General features: G+C 35.0%; 1 protein-coding gene across 1 annotated transcript; it reads right to left on the bottom strand.

Moving 5' to 3' along the window:
• Positions 1-4,289: 4,289 nt before the first annotated feature.
• Positions 4,290-20,228, bottom strand: LOC136041712 (uncharacterized). Its single transcript, XM_065726452.1, has 4 exons — positions 20,005-20,228; positions 16,653-17,067; positions 12,331-12,435; positions 4,290-4,453 (listed from the first exon to the last, which is right to left on the bottom strand). Exons 1-4 carry the CDS (start codon positions 20,190-20,192, stop codon positions 4,397-4,399), a joined length of 765 nt encoding a protein of 254 aa, XP_065582524.1. The 5' UTR covers positions 20,193-20,228; the 3' UTR covers positions 4,290-4,396.
• Positions 20,229-21,711: the final 1,483 nt, after the last annotated feature.

Raw genomic sequence — 21,711 nt, 5'->3', positions numbered from 1 at the left:
ATTAAGAACATGCCATTGGCACAAATTAATGAAAATATTACAGCGAAATGAAATTGACATTCTCGTGTCCTTTCCCCTCGATAACGGTATCCCTGATTTAATACTTCCCCCTTTTTAATATTTTCTTGTTAAAATATCATTCTAAAAATTATTTATACTCTCCTCTCCTTAAGATGTCATTCTTAACGCATTATTCCCAGTTTTCTTTTACAATACTCCAACTAAATAAATCATACATCAATTTCAATTGTCTTTTTGGCACCTTTCTATTTTTCCTGCCTTTCCTTCTCTTTTTCTTTATTGTTATCCCTATATAACGACGAAGACCACACTGCCTTTCCATCACAAACACCAAAAACAAGAAGAACAATAGGGAATTTTTTAAGACAATGGGAAAAGAAATAGAAAGAATAATTCGGCCCTATGTCCACGGGCTGTCCTCAGCAATGCAAATAAGAAAAACCAACTTACAAGAGGATAAAACCAATAAAACTAAAATGAACAGTTTTTCAAAACAGTCCCAGCATACTTACCTCAGCGAAGTTCCACCAGGACTGATAAATAAATTGTTATGAAACCAGGCAATTCATTGAAATGAAAGAAAATGATTTAAAAACACGTTTTTAATGCCAGTCTAGCTTTTTTCGCTGCTGATCTTATAGGTCTATTTGTGACAGGTTCTGTCTGTCTTAATATCTATTGGTTTCTTACAATATTTCGTAAGGTCATTTTTAATTAAATTTGTGTATAAAGCATTCAGTGAATTCAGTATATCAGCATTCAGTATATTTCCTTAAATAGGGATTAGAAGAATATTCACTGAATGCTCTGTACACAAATTTAATTAAAAATGACCTTAGGAAATATTATGAAAAACCAATAGATATTAACACAGAACCTATCACAAATAAGCCTATAAGATCAGTAGCGAAAAAAGCTAGGCTGCCATTAAAAACGTGTTTTTAAATCATTTTCTTTCATTTCAATGAATTGCCTCGTTTCATAACAATTTAAAAAAATAAAAAAAAAAATTTTGACACGTCTACCAATTTTCATCGTCCTAGCACGTCCAGAAGCACAAAATTCACCAAAGCACTGAACCCCACACCTTAACTCCTCCTTCGTAAGTTAAATATACTTAATTTTTTCTAGTTTTTCAGAATTAACCTCCCCCCCAACTCCCCCCAAAGAGAGCGGATCAATTCCGGCTATGTCAATCACGTATCTAGGACTTGTACTTATTTTTCCCACCAAGTTTCATTCCGACTTTTTGGTGTTTGTGTTATCCCTGTGTAGAATTGTAGATGAAATTTTGAAATTTCCCACCTTTAGTCAATGCTGCAAACTGCGGAATTAAAACAAGAGCTAAAAGCTCTTATGGCACTTGTGACGAGGCCAGAACAGCTAAGAGCCAAGCATATGGTATGAGCTCTAACAAAACTCTAAGAATCAATAGCTTGATTTAAAAGGAAAATCAGAGGCTTAATGCCGGTCGGGATTTAAAATAAGAGCTCTGAGTCACGATGTGCTTCTAAATATCAAAATTTATTAAGATCCGATCACCCACTCGTAAGTTATAAATACCTCATTTTTCTTTTTTTTTCTCACCCTTTAGCCCCCCAGATGGTCGAATGTGGGAAAACGACTTTATCAAGTCAATTTGTGCAGCTCCCTGACACGCCTACCAATTTTCATCGTCCTAGCACGTCCAGAAGCACCAAACTCGCCAAAGCGCTGAACCCCTCCCCCCAACACGCCAAAGAAAGTGAATCCAGCGCGGTTACGTCAATCACGTGTCTACGACATTTGTTTATTCTATCCACCAAGCTTCATCCCGATTCCTCCACTTTAGGTGTTTTCCAAGATTTCCGATTTCCTCCTCCTCCCCCGCATGTCAACAGATCTGGTCGGGATTTGAAATAAGAGCTCTGAAACATGGATTCCTTCTAAATATCAAATTTTATTAAGATCCGGTCACCCGCTCTTAAGTTAAAAATACCTCAATTTTTCTAATTTTTCCAAATCAACACCCCTCAGCTCCTCCAAAGAGAACGGATCCGTTCCAATTATGTCAATCACGCATCTAGAACTTGTGCTTATTCTTCCCATCAAGTTTCATCCTGATTTCTCCACTAAGCGTTTTCCAAGATTTCTGTTTCCCTCCTCCGACCCTCTGTGTGCCCAGACCCAATTCGAGTCGAAAATGGAGCATCTGAGACATAAGATCCTTCTATATATCAAGTTTCATTAAGATCCGATCACCTATTCGTAAGATAAAAATACCCTAATTTTCACGTTTTCCAAGAATTCCGGTTTCCCCCTCCAACTCTCCAATGTCACAGGATCTGGTCGGAATTTAAAATAAGAGCTTCAAAGATAATGATCGTTCTAAATATCAAATTTCATTAAGATCTGATCACCCGTTCGTAAGTTACAAATACTTCATTTTTCCGAATTACCCCCCCCCCCCTTCCAACTCCACCAAAGAGGGGATCCGGCCCGGTTATGTCAGTCACGTATCTTAAGACTTGTTTTTATTCTTCCCATCCAGTTTCATCCTGATTTCTCCGCTTTAATTATTTTTTAAGATTTCCGCTCCCCTCACCCGCAATGACGCTGGATCCAGTTGAGATTAAAATAAGAGATCTGAGTTACGAGGTCCTTCTAAATATGAAGTTTCATGAAGATCCAATCACTCCTTGGTAAGTTAAAAATACGTCATTTCTTCTAATTTTTCAGAATTAACCCCCCCCCCCCAAATATCCCAAAGAGATGGGATTTGTTCCGGTTATGTCAATCATGTATCTAGGACATGTGCTTATTGTTCCCACCAAGTTTCATCCCGATTCCTACACTGTGTTTACCAAGATTTTAGGTTGCCCCCTCCGAACTCTCCCCCTATGTCACCAGATCCGGTCGGGATTTAAAATAAAAGCTCTGTGACACGATATTCATCTAAATATCAAATTTCATTAAGATCTGATCAACCGTTCGTAAGTTAAAAATACTTCATTTGTTTCTATTTTTTCCGAATTAACAGGCCCCCACTCCCCCCCCCATGGTCCAATTGGGAAAACGACTATTTCTATTTCTAATTTAATCTGGTCAGGTCCCTGATACGCCTGCCAAATTTTATCTTTCTAGCTTACCTGGAAGTGCCTAAAGTAGCAAAACCGGGTCCAAAAGACAGACAGACCGGTAAAATTTGCGATTGCTGTCACTTGGTTAATACCAAGTGCCCTAAAAACTGCCTTGACATGATTTCAGTGCCACCCTAACTAGTGGAGAAAGAAAAAAAACTACTGTCGATGCAGAAAATCGTAGTTCGAGCAACTTATCTTGTTTTTCAAGCTAACCAACATTTTTTTTTGTTCAAGCCATGGGACAGTTAGTTTCCTATATAGGGGTATTAAACACGGCAGTTCTAATGGTGAACTTTGCTTTTTGATCTGATTCTAGTTGTAGGAGCTATGGGCTATTTCATTTTTTACTATGGGGCGTGATCTCTTATTAGGCTGCTAGCTACCGATGTGGCCCAGATAAGGCTGACGGAAGTGTTAATATTTACCATACAGAAAAAGATGAGGGCAGATTTTGCTGTTGACCCTGAATAACCTAGATAATTAGAATAATTTAGAATGGAAGTTTTATAATGGAAGCATAAACGTGATATTCGTTCCTTTTCTATCTCTATATGTGAAACATTTCCAACTTTTAGTCAGGGTTGAAACGCTTAGAAGTGGAAACACTGTCTACAGAGAGCAAGCAAGCTCAGGGTTACTAGCCGGTGAGAACAGACATCACTAGATTTTAAATTTTTTGGTTTATTAAGTGATTTTCCTCATATATAGTGATCTAAGCGCTGATTTAGTTTTTTTTTTATATAAAATTTTTTTAATATAAAAGATCAAATCACTAGGAATGGCAACCCTGTTAAGCTACGAAAGCTAAAGTTCAAATATGGATTCACGATAGAGAAAGACGAAATATAAGTCCTGTGGTGGCGCAGTGGATTTGACCTTAGCTTGATAATACGGGACCCAGAGATCGAATCACGCTGCAGGAATGCACTGCAGGGCAACCGCAGGGACCTTAGTAGTCAAGAAGCGTCGTTAATTCTTAAAAAAGACGAAATATAAAGGCCAGATTTTTGCTAGTTTTGATTATTTATGTCATTTTTATTTCAGAAATTGACTTCATTCCTGGTTATTGGCTAAATATAACCGAAAAATTTTCAAAATTAGGCTCCATATCTTTACTGTAACTATGGGTTTCGCTCAAGCGGACCATTTGAGAAATTTCTGATTTTATTTAAACCATTATATATCACAGAAATACAAACTCTTCAATAAGACAGTAGAAATTTATAAGCAGGCTCAAGAAATCTGGTCCGCACTTAAGATGCTCTTTGTTTCAAATCCTCAGCAGCTTCTTTGATATGTTCGGAACCAGACTGGAAAAAAATTCTAAATTAATTTCGGCAATTTATAGATATATATATATATATATATATATATATATATATATATATATATATATATATATATATATATATATATATATATATATATATATATATATATATAATAAAAATAAGTTGTCTGTGTGTCGAGTAACGTCACTGTCCGCATATGACGTCTGAATTATTTCATCACATACCAATTCAAAAACGAATGTATTCAAGCCGAAATAGCTCAGTTATATAACTAACTGTGTTGGCGCAGTGGGTTTGACCTTGGCGTGGTAATACGGGACCCAGAGATCGAACCATGCTGCAGGAATGCACTACAGGGCCGACGCAGGGACCTTAGTAGTCAAGAAGTGCCGTTAATCCGATACAAATACAGTAGCTCAGTTGGTAAAGCGTTGTGTTCCAGTTTCTAGGTCCGAGAGGTTCCAGGTTCTAGGTCCGAGAGGTTTTAGGTTCGAACCTTGGCCTTAGCATCAATACAAAAGAAAAAAAACTAAAAAAGATAAAAACTACAATAAAAAACTAAGAAGAAAATACTAAAAAAAAACTAAAAAAGCTAAAATACTAAAAAAACTAAAAAAAGCGTTAAAAAAAAAACTAAAAAAGGGTAAAAAACAAAACTAAAAAACTAAAAAAAAACTAAAAAAAGGTAAAAACTACAAAAAAACTAAAAACTAATAAAAAAAACTAAGAAAACTAAAAATTGAAAAAGAAAAAAAAAAAGAAAAAAAAGGAAAAAAAACTGACAGATAAAGGAGAAAAAGAAAACTAAAAAAAATAAAAATAAAATAAAAAAGGTAAATGTATTCAAGCCGAAGTAGCTGAGTTGGTAAAGCGTTATGTTCCAGTTCTAGGTCCGAGAGGTTCCAGGTTCGAACCTTGGCTTTAGCATTAATACAAAAGAAGAAAAAAAACTAAAAAAGAAAACAAACTAAAAAAAAACTAAAAAACAGGTAAAAACTACTAAAAAAAACTAAAAAAGCTAAAAAACATAAAAAAGGTAAAAAACTAAAAACTAAAAAAGAACTAAAAAAACTAAAAAAAGGTTAAAAACAGCAAAAAACTAAAAAGAAAAAAAACAACTAAAAAACTAATAAAACAAACTAAAAACTGAAAAAGAAAAAAACCTAAAAAAAGGAAAACAAGAGCTAAGAACTCATATGGCACTTGTGACGAGGCGAGAAGAGCTAAGAGCCAAAAGATCATATGGTATGAGCTCTAGCAAAATTCTATGAATCAATAGATTGATTTAAAAAGGAAAATAAGAGGCTTAATGCCGGCCAAGATTTAAAATAAGAGCTCTGAGTCACAAAGTCCTTCTAAATATCAAAATTCATTAAGATCCGATCACCCACTCGTAAGTTATAAATACCTAATTTTTTCTAATTTTTCCTCTCCCTTTTGCCCCCCAGATGGTCGAATCTGGGAAAACGACTTTATTAAGTCAAATTCAGCAGCTCCCTGACACGCTTGCCAAATTTCATCGTCCTAGCTTACCTGGAAGTTTCTAAAGTAGAAAAAACCGGGACCGACAGACAGACCGACAGACAGACAGACCGAATTGGCGATTGCTATATGTCACTTGGTTAATACCAAGTGCCATAAAAATTGAAAAATAAAGGAGAAAAAGAAAACTAAAAAAATTAAAAATAAAAAAAATAAAAAAGGTAAAAACTACAAAAAAACTAAAAAGAAAAAGAAAAAAGTAAAAAGCTAAAAAATAGGTAAACCAAAAAAAAACTAAAAAGAAAAAAAGGAAAAAAAAAAAAAAATTATTATATCATATACCAATTCAAAAACGAATGTATAGACCAGGACCCAGGGAATATAAATGACGACCGGGACACTCAAAGAGAAATTACAGACTGGGAAACCTGGACACAAATGACGACTGGGACGTGTGTCGACTGACGTCATGTTTGTCGAATGGGACACAGGGACACAACTACAACGGGGACGCCGGGGGACGTCCCGGCGTCCCATTCCGGCCCCATATATATATAATATATAATATATATATATATATATATATATATATATATATATATATATATATATATATATATATAATATATATATATATATATATATATATATATATATATATATATATATATATATATATATATATATATATATATGTATATATATATATATGTATATATATATATATATATATATATATATATATATATATATATATATATATATATATATATATATATATATATATATGTATATATATATATATATATATATATATATATATATATATATATATATATATATATATATATATATGTATATATATATATATATATATATATATATATATATAATGTATATATATATATATATATATATATATATATATATAATGTATATATATATATATATATATATATATATGTATATATATATATATATATATATATATATATATATATATATATATATATATATATATATATATATATATATGTATATATATATATATATATATATATATATATATATATATATATATATATATATTTGTTCATCCTTGGCTAAATGGAGCTCTTACTTTTCTTTGAAATCTTGTCTTGTGGAAAGTTTTTTAAAGCCATTTCATCATATTCCTTGTTTGTTTGTTTTTTTTGCTTTTTCATGATATTCGTTGTTTCATCTATTTTTTGCAGTTCAATTAAACTCAAATTCTGGCCCCTGGCACCTTTGGTTTTAAACCATGGCTTGATGCCCGCTACTACTTGATTTTCATTTAACTTTTGAAATAGGAAAAGAGCCTTTAATCACATTCTTTACCATTTGCAATCATAAAATAGTCTAATATCTTCATTTTTTCCACAGACGTAGCTATTACCCCGAAAACTAATATCTTAATTTTTTCCACAGACGTTGCTATTACCCCCGGAAACTAAAACTTTTGAAATAGGAAAAGAGCCTTTAATCACATTCTTTACCATGTGCAATCATGGTTTTCCACGATTGCACATGCACATTTTAATATATATATATATATATATATATATATATATATATATATATATATATATATAAATATATATATATATATATATATATATATATATATATATATATAATATATATATATATATATATATATATATATATATATATATATATATATATATATATATATATATATATATTATATAATCAGGCTTCTATATATATGGATTCTCACTGTCACTTGTCTTCTAGACGCAGACAATTTGAGCCCTTTTCTTAATGTCATGACGTCAAAATGGACTTTAAATTTAAATTAGATGTTGGGGTGGCGCGAAGCGCCACCCCAACAGCTAGTATAAATATAAAAATAAGTTGTCTGTGTGTCTGTCGAGTGACGTCATTATATGACGTCTGAATTATTTCATCATATACCAATTCAAAAACGAATGTATTCAAGCCGAAGTAGCTGAGTTGGTAAAGCGTTATGTTCCAGGTTCTAGGTCCGAGAGGTTCCAGGTTCGAACCTTGGCTTTATCATTAATACAAAAGAAGAAAAAAAAACTAAAAACGGTAAAAACTACAAAAAAAACTAAAAAGAAAATACTAAAAAAAAAAAAAAACTAAAAAACTAAAAAACTAAAAAAGGTAAAAACTACGGAAACTAAAAAGAAAAAAAAACTAAAAAAAAACTAAAAAAAAAACTAAAAACTGAAAAAGAAAAAAAAACTAAAAAAAAGGAAAAAACTGAAAAATAAAGGAGAAAAAGAAAACTAAAAACTGGGACACAGGGAATATAAATGACGACCAGGACACTCAAAGATAAATTACAGACCGGTGCACAAAGACGACCGGGACACCGGGACACAGGGAATATAAATGACGACCGGGACACTCAAAGAGAAATTACAGACTCGGACACTGGGACACAAATGACGACCGGGATACTGGGAATATAAATGACGACCGGGACAGAGGGGCACAACTACAAAGGGTATGCTGGGGGCACAGGGGGATATAAATGACGACGGGGACACAGGGAATGTTCGATTAGCAATCACCATCAACAAAGCTCAAGGGCGATCATTAAAATAATGAGGTATAGATCTGAATTCGGATTGTTTTTCCCATGGACAATCTAATGTTGCATGTTCAAGAGTCGGTAAACCTGACAATCTATTTATATGCAGAGACAATGGGACATCGAAGAATGTTGTATATTCGCAAATTTTACGTAGTTAAAAACATATATCTATCTATATTCACAGGTGGGACACAGGGACACAACTACAACGGCGCGTAACTAATATGGCTCGTAACGAATTACGCGCGCGGGGAGGGGGGGGGGGCGAAGCGCCCCCACCAACGAGGTGTTGAGGTGGCACGAAGCACCACCCCAACAGCTAGTATATATATATATCATGAAAAGAGAAATCACCAATGCTACAGCGCACACACAAAAAAAAAAAAAAAAAAAAAAAAAAAAAAAAAAAAGACAGAAGGAGAAAAGGAAGACTGTTTTCCTAAATTAGTGATTAATATAGACCAGCACTTGAATGAGGCCTTAACCCTACTCATCCATACAATCACATAGGTCAAACAGCATATATATATTATAATCAGGCTTCTATATATGGATTCTCACTGCCACTTTGTCTTCTAGACACTGACAATTTGAGCCTTTTTCTTAATTTCATGACGTCAAAATGGACTTTAAATTAGAAGTAGTATCTTTGTAAAATTACATTTTTTTTTTATTGGACCTTTAATTTTAGCATCGGATTGTCTTTTTCATATCGATGTCTTTGACATATCGTAGAGCTTTTATTTCTTTTAATTGTTCAGGCTGTGAGATAAGAACTTCTTTTGTCTCAGCTTGCCTATTGTCATTATTAAAGACATATCGCCAAACCTTTGTTTTAATTGTTCAGGTGGTGGGACAAAAACTTTTTTTTCTTCCAACAATTTATCCTATTCTGGTTCTTGATTTTCATAGGTATGATAGGCATTGATGACCTTATCCATGTCAAAATCTTAAATCTAATATTAATCGTCTTCGCTTTCAATTTGTTTAGTTCGTTTTACCTCGGCTCGTCTTCATCATTATGAAATACATATCGCCGAACCTTTATTTTTTAACAAAGGTATGGTAAGTATTGGTGACCTTATCCATGTCAAAATCCCAAAGCAAATCATCACTATCATTTTAAATTTTGACGTTTTGATTCTCACTGTCCAGGTCTATTTTCATTGACTCGCTCACATGTTTGGTGTCACATGTCTTCTAACTGCGTCTTTGCTTTTCATTTTCATTTGACTTGATCACATGCTCGGTGTCGGATGTCTTTTAACCGCGTGTATATCTAAAATTTTGTTCCAATTCTTTACGAATGATCCCTGAATCACAAAGACCATTTAATTAGAATAAATAGCTTTCAAAAATACAAAATTCTTATAGCGTAAAGAGGGAGGTATTGACTAGAGGGCGAGCCCCCTCATATACGTAATAATTTCAGTTTCAAGCAAAATTAAAACTTAAAACGAACGGAAATTATTACGTATATGAGGTTTCTCCCCCTCGTCAATACCCGTTGCTCTTTACTTTCAGTTGAAAAAACTTGTATTTTAAATCTAAGTTCTGATCTTTTTTAAATTTGCTGGGAAATTTGGCATAGAAAGATCCCTTCCCCCATGAAAAAATCTTCCATGGAGCACTATTTTTTAAAACAGCAAAACACTTTAGCGTAAAGAGCGGGGCGTTGATGAGAAAACAGCCCCTTTCATATACGAAGTAATTTCTGTTCGTTTTAAGTTTTAATGTCGCTCCTTACTTTTGTTTAAAAAACTTGTTTTTTTATTCATTTAATTTCTGAACGTTTTTAAATCAATGCATGTTTTGATTTTGACTCTCCGCAGATGAATAATTAAAACGAAATTTGCATATTTTTTAATTTTTTAATTTGCATATCATTAAAATTCTGTTCCCCCATGAGAAGTTACTCCGTGGAAGTATCCTACCACATAACCCCCCTCAACTCTCCCCTACGCCCAAAGAATCCCCCTGAAAACGTCTGTACACTTCCCAGGAACCATTACTATATGTAAACATAGGTCAAAGTTTGTAACTTGCAACCCCTCCCACGGGGACTGCTGGGGAGTAAGTCGTCCCCAAAGACATTTATTAGGTTTTTCGACTATGGTGAATAAAATGGCTATCTCAGAATTTTGATTCAGTGACATTGGGAAAACAATGAATTGGCTAAAATTAGCCCTCTCGCGAAATTCTAGGACCACTGAGTCAATACGATCACCCCTGGGAAAAAAAAAACAAAACAAAAAAACAAACAAAAAAACAAACAAAAAAACAAATAAACACGCATCCATGATTTGTCTTCTGGCAAAAAATGTGAAATTCCACATTTTTTGTAGATAGGAGCTTGAAACTTCTACAATAAGGTTCTCTGATACTCTGAATCTGATGGTGATCGTTAAGATTGTATGACCTTTAGGGGGCGTTTCCCCCTATTTTCGAAAATGAGGCAAATTTTCTCAGGCTCGTAACTTTGGATGGGTAAAACTAATCTTGGTGAGTTATGTACTTAAAATCAGCATTAAAATGCGATTCTTGTGATGTAACTATTGGTATCAAAATTCCATTTTTTAGAGTTTCGGTTACTATTGAGCCGGGTCTCTCCTTACTACGGTTTGTTACCACGAACTGTTTGAAACAATTGGTGGACTGCATAACTTACTACCCTTCCCCCGTCCGGTGTAAAATTTACCTTGTAAAATTCTCCCGGAAACGTCCTCCCATGGAAAACACTGTGGGAAACACCCCTCAGAAGACTCCTTCAAAATATTTCCGTACATTTACAATAACATATTTCTAATGTAAACAATCGGCTATTTCATAACTTACATTCCTTTCCCCAGGGGTTGTGGGGGTCATATCATCCCCAGACACTTATTGGACCTTTCAACGATACTGAACCAAATGCCTGTCACAAATTTGTGATCGGATGTCGTTGGAAAAAAAGAGGCATGGGAGGGCTAGTTACCCTCACAATCTTTGTGGTCGCTTGAAAAGGGCACCAAATCTTGAGTTCCTTTCAAATGAACTCTCTTCCGACCTCCTAGGACCATTGGTGCGATACGATCACCCCTGAGGAAAAATAATAAATAAAAAAAATGAACACATCCGTGATCTTTCTTCTGGCCAAAAAAACAAAACAAAATTCTACGTTGTTGTAAATGTTGTGGACCATGAAACCACAACAGTAGTGTTCTCTGATATGCTAAATTCTGTAGTCATTCTTAAAAAATGTAAAGGGACAAAATTAAAACTTTAGCTTAAAAAGAAAGATGTTGAGGAGGGGGGAACCTTCATCATATACTTAAAAATTTCTGTTCGTTTTAAATCTTGATATTGCTCTTTACTTTTAGTTGAAAAGCAATTTTTTTTAATTTCTGACCGTTTTTAAATGATATCAGGAAATCTAGCTGCATCTTCATGGAAAAATACCCCTCCCAACAGAATTATTCTCTAGACAATTCTATCCTGGTGAGAATTTCCCCCGGAGAATTGCCCTTAATATTTACACGCCTAAAATTGAGACGAAAAATAGAAAGACAAAAACAATTTTGCATGGGAATTATGGAAATTCCCCCAGTAGAAAATTTTCCCTGAAAAGCTCACCCCCTAGTCCAAAAGCGAAGTGTAAGTAGCTCCGTTATCGTCACACAGCTTTATAAATAATTTAACTTATAATGTAAGTAGCTCCGTTATCGTCACACAGTAGGAAGTGTAAGTAGCTCCGTTATCGTCACGCAGCTTTATAAATAATTTAACTTATATGTTATCACTCCATTTTAATAAATAAATCACTTACTCGTGCTTTCTCTTTTGCAACATTGGTACCTTCTTTGGTTTTTTGGCTTGCCACATCAGCCCCTTCCTTTGCCTTTTCAGTACCAGATGAAACCAAGCCTTTGGCCTGAAAAAAGGTTCAAAATTGATCCATTTAGTAGCAAAATTGATAAATCGCCTATTGGTTAAAGACCAACCAGTTCAACCAGCCAGATTCATCAAATTAAAGACCAACCAAATTCAAAATAGACTAATTGATTAAAATACCAACAAAGGAAAATTAAAAAAATAAATAAATATTCACACTAAGACGTAGCCAAAACCAAGACTTAGCTGTAATGGAAAATAGTAAGTTTTAGATACATTCAAATAAGATTTAGCTGAATTCTGAAGCCTCGACTGAAGTTCGACGTTTGATCAATTAAAGGTAATTGTATAGTTTCGTCACAAGCTGTCTAAACTGGAAACTGCCGCAAAACAGCATAGTTTCCATACTATAGCACTTAGAAATGTCAATTCTAGCAGCGCATCTATTTCTGGTTGACCCTCCTCCTCCATGGGGCAAACTAAAAATGTGTAGGGTGGGCTTGCTTACAGGTAACATTACCTAGAGAGCGAAGCGTATTAAGCCATGAGCCCCACGGGCAGGGGGGTGAGGTCTGTATTCTATTCATTTAATAAATATAGAATACAGACTTCGCCCCGCTGCCCGCGGGGCTCATGGACTAATTCGCTTCGCTCTATAGGTAATGTTACCTGTAAGCAAAATCGGGCGTGTGTTCTGTTCAGAAACAGCTGGCTAGTTTAAACTTGAAAGTGAAAGTGAACAATCTTGAATCTTAACATTAATGAATGCGTGATTTTTTTTTTAATTATCTTTCGACTTCCTACTAAAATTACCAGTGATAACTGGAATTATTGTTTAAATATAATTTCACTCATTGTTCAACCTCAACTTTTCCCTCGGCTTCAAAACCCTGCCCACTTTACGCATTTTAGTTTGCCCCATGGAGGAAGAGGGTCGACCAGAAATGGATGCGCTTCTAGAATTAGCATTTCTAAGTGCTATAGTATGGAAACTATGCTGCTTCACAGCAGTTTCCACTTTAGACTGCTTGTGACGAAACTAAACAATTATCAATTTAAATTCAGCTAAGGCAGCCAATTAGAGCTTCAGTTTCAATCCTTAGCTTAAAAAAACCCTAATGGCAAATTGAGTGTTAAAAAAAACTTTCGGTAAAATTCTAGTTAAATGACTTCTTGCTATATCAGAAAGGGTTTAGGTTAAGATGACTTTCAGGGATGGGCCTACAGGCTAAAGTATGTCCCGGGAAGGTATTTTAAAGTACCCACCTCCACTCCCTCTCCCTCTAGAAAGCCCTGAAATATGCCTACATGACAGGTCTCTGCCTATTGAAATTCTGACAAAACAACATTTTACCTATTTTCAGTTACTAGTTGCTTTTTCTCTGCCTTTAGTTCTGAAAATGTAATTCCTGTTATTTGAGTAGAATTTTGAGCCATATCAATGTTTTTTTTTCAAAATTTAGGAAATGTATTTGCACATCTTTAAATAACGACGAAGACCATAATGCCTTTCCATCACAAACACTAAAAACAAGAAGAACAATAGGGATTTTTTTATATTTTTTTTTGTCTTAAAACACTGTCTTAAAAATGTCCTATTGTTCTTCTTGTTTTTAGTGTTTGTCATATCTTTAAAACCTTATAAAATGGAATTGAGCAAAATTATGAAGCTGAAAAGAATGTTGCTGTACTTCAATTAAGCAGAAGATCTATTTTGCAAGGTTTCACTTTTATAGCACACATATTTTTAAAGGTTATCAAAGGTCAGGGTCCTCTAGAGGGAGAAGGAGTGGAGGTAGTTGCTTCAAAATACCTTTTCGGGACATACTTTAGTCTGTAGATTCATCATTGAAAGTTTCAGTTTCCTAACCTAAACCCTTTTTGAGATTAAATAAAAAAAAACTAATTTTTTTAGCTGAAAGTAAGGAGCGACATTAAAACTTAAAACGAACAGAAATTACTCTGTATATGAAACGGGTTGTCCCCTCCACAATCCCTCGCTCTTTACGCCAAAGCTTTTAACAGTTTTAAAAAATAGAATTGTGGCAAAGAGTCAAACTTTAGCGTAAAGAGCGAGGGATTGCGGAGGGGACAACCCATTTCATATACGGAGTAATTTCTGTTCGTTTTAAGTTTTAATGTCGCTCCTTACTTTCAGCTAAAAAAATTAGTTTTTTTTTATTTAATTTCTGAACGTTTTTGAATTAATGCATGTCCGGTTTTGGCTCTCCTCACATAAATTATTAAAATGAAATTTGTATATTAATTGTTTTTTCGACTAAATGGCTTTCTCTTAGTTTCGATCAGACGATTTTGAGAAATAAAGGGTGGAGAAGGAGGTCTAGTTGCCCTCCAATTTTTCGGTTACTTAAGAATGCAACTAGAACTTTTAATTTTTTACAAATGTTTTTATTAGTAAAAAATATACGTAACTTAAGAATTAACTTACGTAACAAACTTTCATAATCTTATATTTTTATTATGTATACGAGGGGGTTTGTACCCTCGTTAATACCTCGCTCTTTACACTAAATCGTAAGTTTTGTCCCAATTCTTTAAGAATGACCCCTGAATCAGAAAGGCCGTAGAATAAATAGTCTAAATTACTAAAAATTCTTTAGCATAAAGAGCGAGGTATTTATCTCCTCCTAAATACCTCGCTCTTTATGCTAAAGTATTTTTAGAACCCCTCATTTGCGTAATAATCTCTGTTCGTTTCAAGTTTCAATGCTACCCCTTCCTTTCATTTGAAAAAACGTTTTCATATTTATTTTTCATTGTTTTCTTATATTAATGCTAGAAAATCCTGCGCCCTTTTCATTGAATTTTTCTTCCCCCATGACAGATTTCTCCAAGAAAAGATCCTCCAGCATAGCCCCCTCCCCTCAGCCCCACCCCCAAACAAAATAAAATCCCCCTGAAAACGTCTATACACTTCCCAATAACCATTACTATATGTAAACACTGGTCAAAGTTTGTAACTTGCAGCCCCTCCCCCTGGGATTGTGGGGGAGTAAGTCATCTCCAAGGACATAGTTATTATGGTTTTCGACAATGCTGAACAAAATGGCTATCTCAAAATTTTGATTCGTTGACTTTGGGAAAAAAATGAGCGTGGGAGGGGGCCTAGATTCCGTCCAATTTTTTTGGTCACTTGAAAAGGGCACTAGAACTTTTCATTTCCGTTATAATGAGCCCTCTTGCGACATTCTAGGACCACTTGGTCGATACGATGACCCCTGGGAAAAAGAAAAAAGAAAAAAAAAACAAACAAATAAACACGCACCCGTGATTTGTCTTCTTGCAAAAAATACGAAATTCCACATTTTTGTAGATAGGAGCTTGAAACTTCTACAGCAGGGTTCTCTGATACGCTGAATCTGATGGTGTCATTTTCGTTAAGATTCTACGACTTTTAAGGGGTGTTTCCCCCTATTTTCTTAAATAAGGCAAATTTTCTCAGGCTCGTAACTTTTGATAGGTAAGACTAAACTTGATTAAACTTATATATTTAAAATCAGCATTGAAATGCGATTCTTTTGATGTAGCTATTGATATCAAAATTCAATTTTTTAGAGTTTTGGTTACTATTGAGCCGGGTCACTCCTTATAGTTCGTTACCACGAACTGTTTGATAGCAAGAAGTCAATTAACTAGAATTTTACCAAACTTTCTTTTGGTGCGAGAGTGAATTGATCTCTGCCCCAAGGATTAATCCCAGCTGCCGTAAGTCCACGATTTACATTAAGGTTATGAATTATCTCCAAATATCAGAAATTCAAGAGGGGTGAGACAGATGAACAGTTAATTTGAAAAAAACCATGACTCGGCAAATTTGTAGTTCTTTTTAGTTTAAAATTTCAACCAGGTCTTGCCTTGTCAGACAAATCGGGTTTAGATACGAACCGGGTTTATTTCACAAACATAGACCAATAAGGCTAAATACATACTTTAAGTGGGGTTATACTAGAGTTTTTTCTCTCGAGTTATACAGATCGTGATGGAATTATACGAAAAAGTATTATTTGAAAATATATATACATATATGTCAACATTCACCAGTGAATGTCCAAAATTCCTTTTTCTTTGCTTGGGTTCAATTAGCTTTGCGAATCAGCTTTTTCTGTCTTATGCAAGCTTTGATCGTAAAAGTTAAAGTTAGTTTAATATAATACCGACAACACCAACACCAACAATATTATTGTATTGGCAAGTGTTGTTCCAGGGAGGGTCTATTTAGAATTAAAACAGACTTACTGATTCATAGCCAGCTTGCAATGTATCTTTAGTTTTGTCCACACCAGCTCGAGTGGTGTCCATTGCACTATGAGCAACGTTGCCAGCTTTGTCCAAGGTAGCCTGTGTCAGCCCAGATGCCGTATCATATGCACTTCTTGCTGCTCCTGATGCTGTATTGTAAACACCTTCTGTTGTGTCAGCTGCTGCATTGTAAATACCTTCTGTTGCACCAGCAGCCTTGTTGTAGATACCCTTTGATGCATCTGCTGCTGTACTATACACCCCTTGTGCAGCACCTGCTGCAGTGTCATATGTACCATGTGCTAATTGGGATGCAGTGTCAGACACACTTCGCGCAGCACTGCTTATAGAATCTCCTGCTTTCCCCAGAAGGTTTTTGCTTTCTTGCTGAGCAGCTTTGGCGTCTTCACTCCTAAAATTTATATTGAATATAATATGAAGCATATACATATATAATATGCACTTATCAACATAAACTTTTGTTTTAAAATAAAAGCTAATTCAAATTTTTTTTCCAGGGTGATGTACACCCATAAAAGACCACTACACATTTTTAGAGGTCGTCCACTTTCAAATATGATGCATTCCAGGTGATGTGGCTGAAGTGTCGCACGATAAATTGGCATTGAGAGGGTACACCAGGAAGTGCGGAATGGGAATTCCCTCATGTATGAAATCTGATTAGGGCTAAGAGGAAACATGTAGTTACATGTCTCAAGACTAGAAAAAATGGAGAATCCAATTTTTAAGGAAAAACAGTCATGTAGTTTTTCATAGTAGGTAGCGTAAAATTTAAAAAGAACGGAACATTGGGTGAAGACGTTATTTTCTTCTTCAGTTGCAGTTGTCTTCTGAAATCAACTGACTATCAATGTTCAGATTTTTATGCACGAAAAGCATTGTCAAATTTCTTAATTAAGTTTTTTTTTATCTCTCTAGTGCAACGTGGCAACACTGACGAAAATGTGATTCTGCCCTAAAGACTTCATGATTTTAAAGCAACCAGAAAAGCTCAAAAAAATCTTGGTGTCCCGGTGTGAGGAGACCTAACGCAGATCTACCCCAAAAAAAATGGGTCAATGTCGCCAATGTGGGAGTTATTCCGACCCAAATATTCTTGTATTTACACATATAGAATTGCAATCATTTCCGTTTTTGTTGATCGGATATTTGAAATCGCGAATTTGTAATAATTTATAAACAAATTTGGGCTATATATTTGCACATTAGAGGAATGAGGGTAAAGCATAGCATTTATTAAATACGTAAACTAAACATTGATGTATTTAATATATGCTATGCTTCCCCCCCCCCTAATGTGCAAATATATAATAACTCCATAACGGTGAGTTTGCGGTAGTTTTGCAAGAGAGAAAAGATGCTCAAAAAGTCAAATTGCATCTATTAACAATAGTTTCATGACCTGAACAACTGTTCAGGTAATACCAACATTGACCAAAATTTTTTTTTTACTCTGATGCAGAAGCGTCGTTTGGAGGGGGGAAAATTGTCCCCCTCCCCAATAATATGAATAAGATATTATACAGTCCATACCCCTGGGATATCCGGATATGAGCCCCTCTTGCTCCCCCAAAAATTCTGGAAATTCGCCCCTGCTCCGATGTCATTGGTTTGGGCAATAAGACCCTTGTTGTCACCAAAAATACAAAAACCTTGGAACAGAATATTAACAAGGCGTCGGGTATGCAATTCATGGTCCCACTGTCCAAAGAGAAATTGCTTGTAACAATTTTATAAACAACAAGCTGTAATGCACAAAAAGATTCATTATAGAGGGGGATGGGATATAGTTAGGGACCTCAAAATACTTTCCCGGGATATACTTTTTTTCTGTAGACCTACCCCTGAAAATTTCAATTCCCGGTAAAATTCTAGTTGAGTGACTTCTTGCTATCTCAGAAAGGGGATAAGTTAGGAAAGTGAAACTTTCAGGGATGTGTCTACTGGCTAAAGTGTATCCTTGGAAGGAATTCAAAAGTACCAACCTCCACTCCTTCTCCCTCTAGAGAGCCCTGAAATTTGCCTACATGACAGGTCTATACCTATTGAAATTTTGACAAAACAACATTTTTACCTTAATTTTCAGTTATCTGTTGCTTTTTCTCTGCCTTTAGTTCTGAAAATGTAATTCCTGTTATTTGAGTAGAATTCTGAAACATATCAATGTTGTTGTTTTTTTCAAAATTTAGGAAATGTATTTGCATATCTTTAAAACCTTATAAATTGGGATTGAGCAAGGTTGTGAAGCTGAAAACAATTTCGTTATACTTCATTCAAGCAGAAGATCTATTTTGTAAGATTTCACTTTTATAATACAAATATTTTTGAAGGCCATCAAAGGTCAGGGCCCTCTAGAAGGAGAAGGAATGGAGGTAGGTACTTCAAAATACCTTCCCGGGACACTTTGGCCTATAGACCCGTCCCTAAAAGTTTAATTGGTAAAATTCTAGTTAATTGGACACAATTTCACGGTATTAGGAAAATGAAACTTTCAGGGATGAATCCCTGAAACTTTCAGGGATGAATCCGGGACATACTAAAGTATGTCCCGGGAAGGTAACTAGAATTTTACCGTTTAATTTTCCTAACCTATCCCCGTTCTGAGATGGCAATAAGTCAATCAACTAGAATTTTACCCATAGCATTATTATTATTATTATTATAGTATGGTACTTGTGTATTATACGCCACTCACTCAAGTTTACGCTGTACAAATCTCAAAAACAAAACGGTTTCTTCTTTACTTTAGAATCAAATTTGGGCTAAATATTTGCACATTAGGGGAAGGGGATAAAGTCTAGCGTCCCTGCATGCAAAATGTGTTAAGTACAGTTATTCTGCATATTATGAAGTGTTTTCTAACTTTAAGATTTCTAGATACTTTAACCCCCCCCCCTTAATGCTCAAATATATAACCCAAATTATATATTTCTCATCTATTTTGTCACTTGTTTTGTCTCACGCCAAACTGAAAGAACTAACAAAGAAACCGGTTTTTCTCGAGTTTTCCACAGCGTAAACTTGAGTAGCGTGTAATACACAAGTACCAAAAAGGAAATAAAATTATGTTGAATGGCTTTCTAAATATAAGAATCGTTGTGGCGGTGATGCTGTACCTAAAAATTCTAATATCAAATTCCACGGGGTGCGAACTATTTTTTCTAAATATAAATTTTTAATTAAGTAGTATCTAAGAGTTTCTTTTTTGTAATTACTATCTTGGCCCTTGGAGTAATCATTTTATTAAATAGTCTTAGCATATTTCATGTCAAAATGGGTTTTTAAGAGGAAACAGAGCGTAATAGAATACTATGAATAGCCTACTTACATAACCTGACCAAGTTGTTGTGTTTCTGATTTCACGTCTTTCTTCTGCATTTTAAATAAATGTTTAACTAGGAAATACTTCGGTACTTTACTATCTAAGCAACAATCCTCGACTGGCAGGCAGGGCAGCCCAAAAACAGAGGGGTGGGATTTAAACACGCAACCTCGTTTCCAGGAACGAAGAATCATCCCCTGTTTTTCAGACAGAAAACCATGACGTCCATGATAGGGAGTTTCCAGTTCAACAATAACGAATTTAAAATCGTATTATAATAAGAGCTAAGAGCTCATATGGCACTTGTGACGAGGCGAGAAGAGCTAAGAGCCAAGAGATCATATGGCATGAGCTCTAACAAAATTCTATGAATCAATAGATTGATTTAAAAAGGAAAATAAGAGGCTTAATGCCGGTCAGGATTTAAAATAAGAGCTCTGAGTCACGATGTCCTTCTAAATACCAAAATTCATTAAGATCCGATCACCCACTCGTAAGTTATAAATACCTAATTTTTTCATATTTTTCCTCTCCCTTTAGCCCCCCAGATGGTCGAATCAGGAAAAACGACTTTATCAAGTCAAATTGTGCAGCTCCCTGACACGCTTACCAATTTTCATCGTCCTAGCACGTCCAGAAGCACCAAACTTGCCAAATCACAGAACCCCTCCCCCAAACTCCCCCAAAGAGAGTGAATCCAGTGCAATTCTGTCAATCACGTATCAAGGACATTTGTTTATTCTATCCACCAAGCTTCATCCCGATTCCTACACTCCAGGTGTTTTTCCAAGATTTCCCCCTCCAACTCCCCCCAATGTCAAAAGATCTGGTCGGGATTTGAAATAAGAGCTCTGAGACATGAATTCCTTCTAAAAATCAAATTTCATTAAGATCCGATCGTCTATTCGTAAGATAAAAATACCCGAATTTTCACGTTTTCCAAGAATTCCGGTTTCCCCCTCCAACTCCCCCCAATGTCACAGGATCTGGTCGGAATTTAAAATTAGAACTTTAAAGCACAAGATCCTTCTAAATATCAAATTTCATTAAGATCTGGTCACCCTTTCGTAAGTTACAAATACCTCAATTTTCAAAATTATCCCCCCCCCCAATTCCACCAAAGAGAGCAGATCCGGTCCGGTTATGTCAGTCACGTATCTTAGACAGGTTTCTATTCTTCCCATCCAGTTTCATCCTGATCTCACTGCTTTAAGTATTTTCTAAGATTTCCGGTCCCCCCCCAACTGCCCCCCGCCCCCTAATTACGCTTGATCCAGTTGAGATTTAAAATAAGAGATCTGATTTATGAGATCCTTCTAAATATGAAGTTTCATGAAGATCCGATCACTTCTTCGTAAGTTAAAAATACGTCATTTTTTCTTATTTTTCAGAATTACCCCCCCCCCCCCCCCCAATAAAGCAGATTCATTCCAATAATGTAAATCACGTATGTAAGACTTCTGCTTATTTTTCCCACCAAGTTTCATCCCGATCCCTCCAATCTAAACGTTTTCCATGATTTTAGGTTCCCCCACCCCAAAACTTCCCCCAATGTCACCAGATCCGGTCAGGATTTAAATAAGAGCTTTGAGACACGATATCCTTCTAAATATCAAATTTTTTTGAGATCCGATCACCCTTTCGTAAGTAAAAAATACCTCATTTTTTCTAATTTTTCAGAATGAACCCCTCCCCCAACTACCCCAAAGAGAG

This window comes from Artemia franciscana, unplaced genomic scaffold (genome assembly GCF_032884065.1).
Source record: "Artemia franciscana unplaced genomic scaffold, ASM3288406v1 PGA_scaffold_330, whole genome shotgun sequence".
Classification (NCBI taxonomy): domain Eukaryota; kingdom Metazoa; phylum Arthropoda; class Branchiopoda; order Anostraca; family Artemiidae; genus Artemia; species Artemia franciscana.
This window is presented reverse-complemented; position numbering and strand designations above follow the sequence as displayed.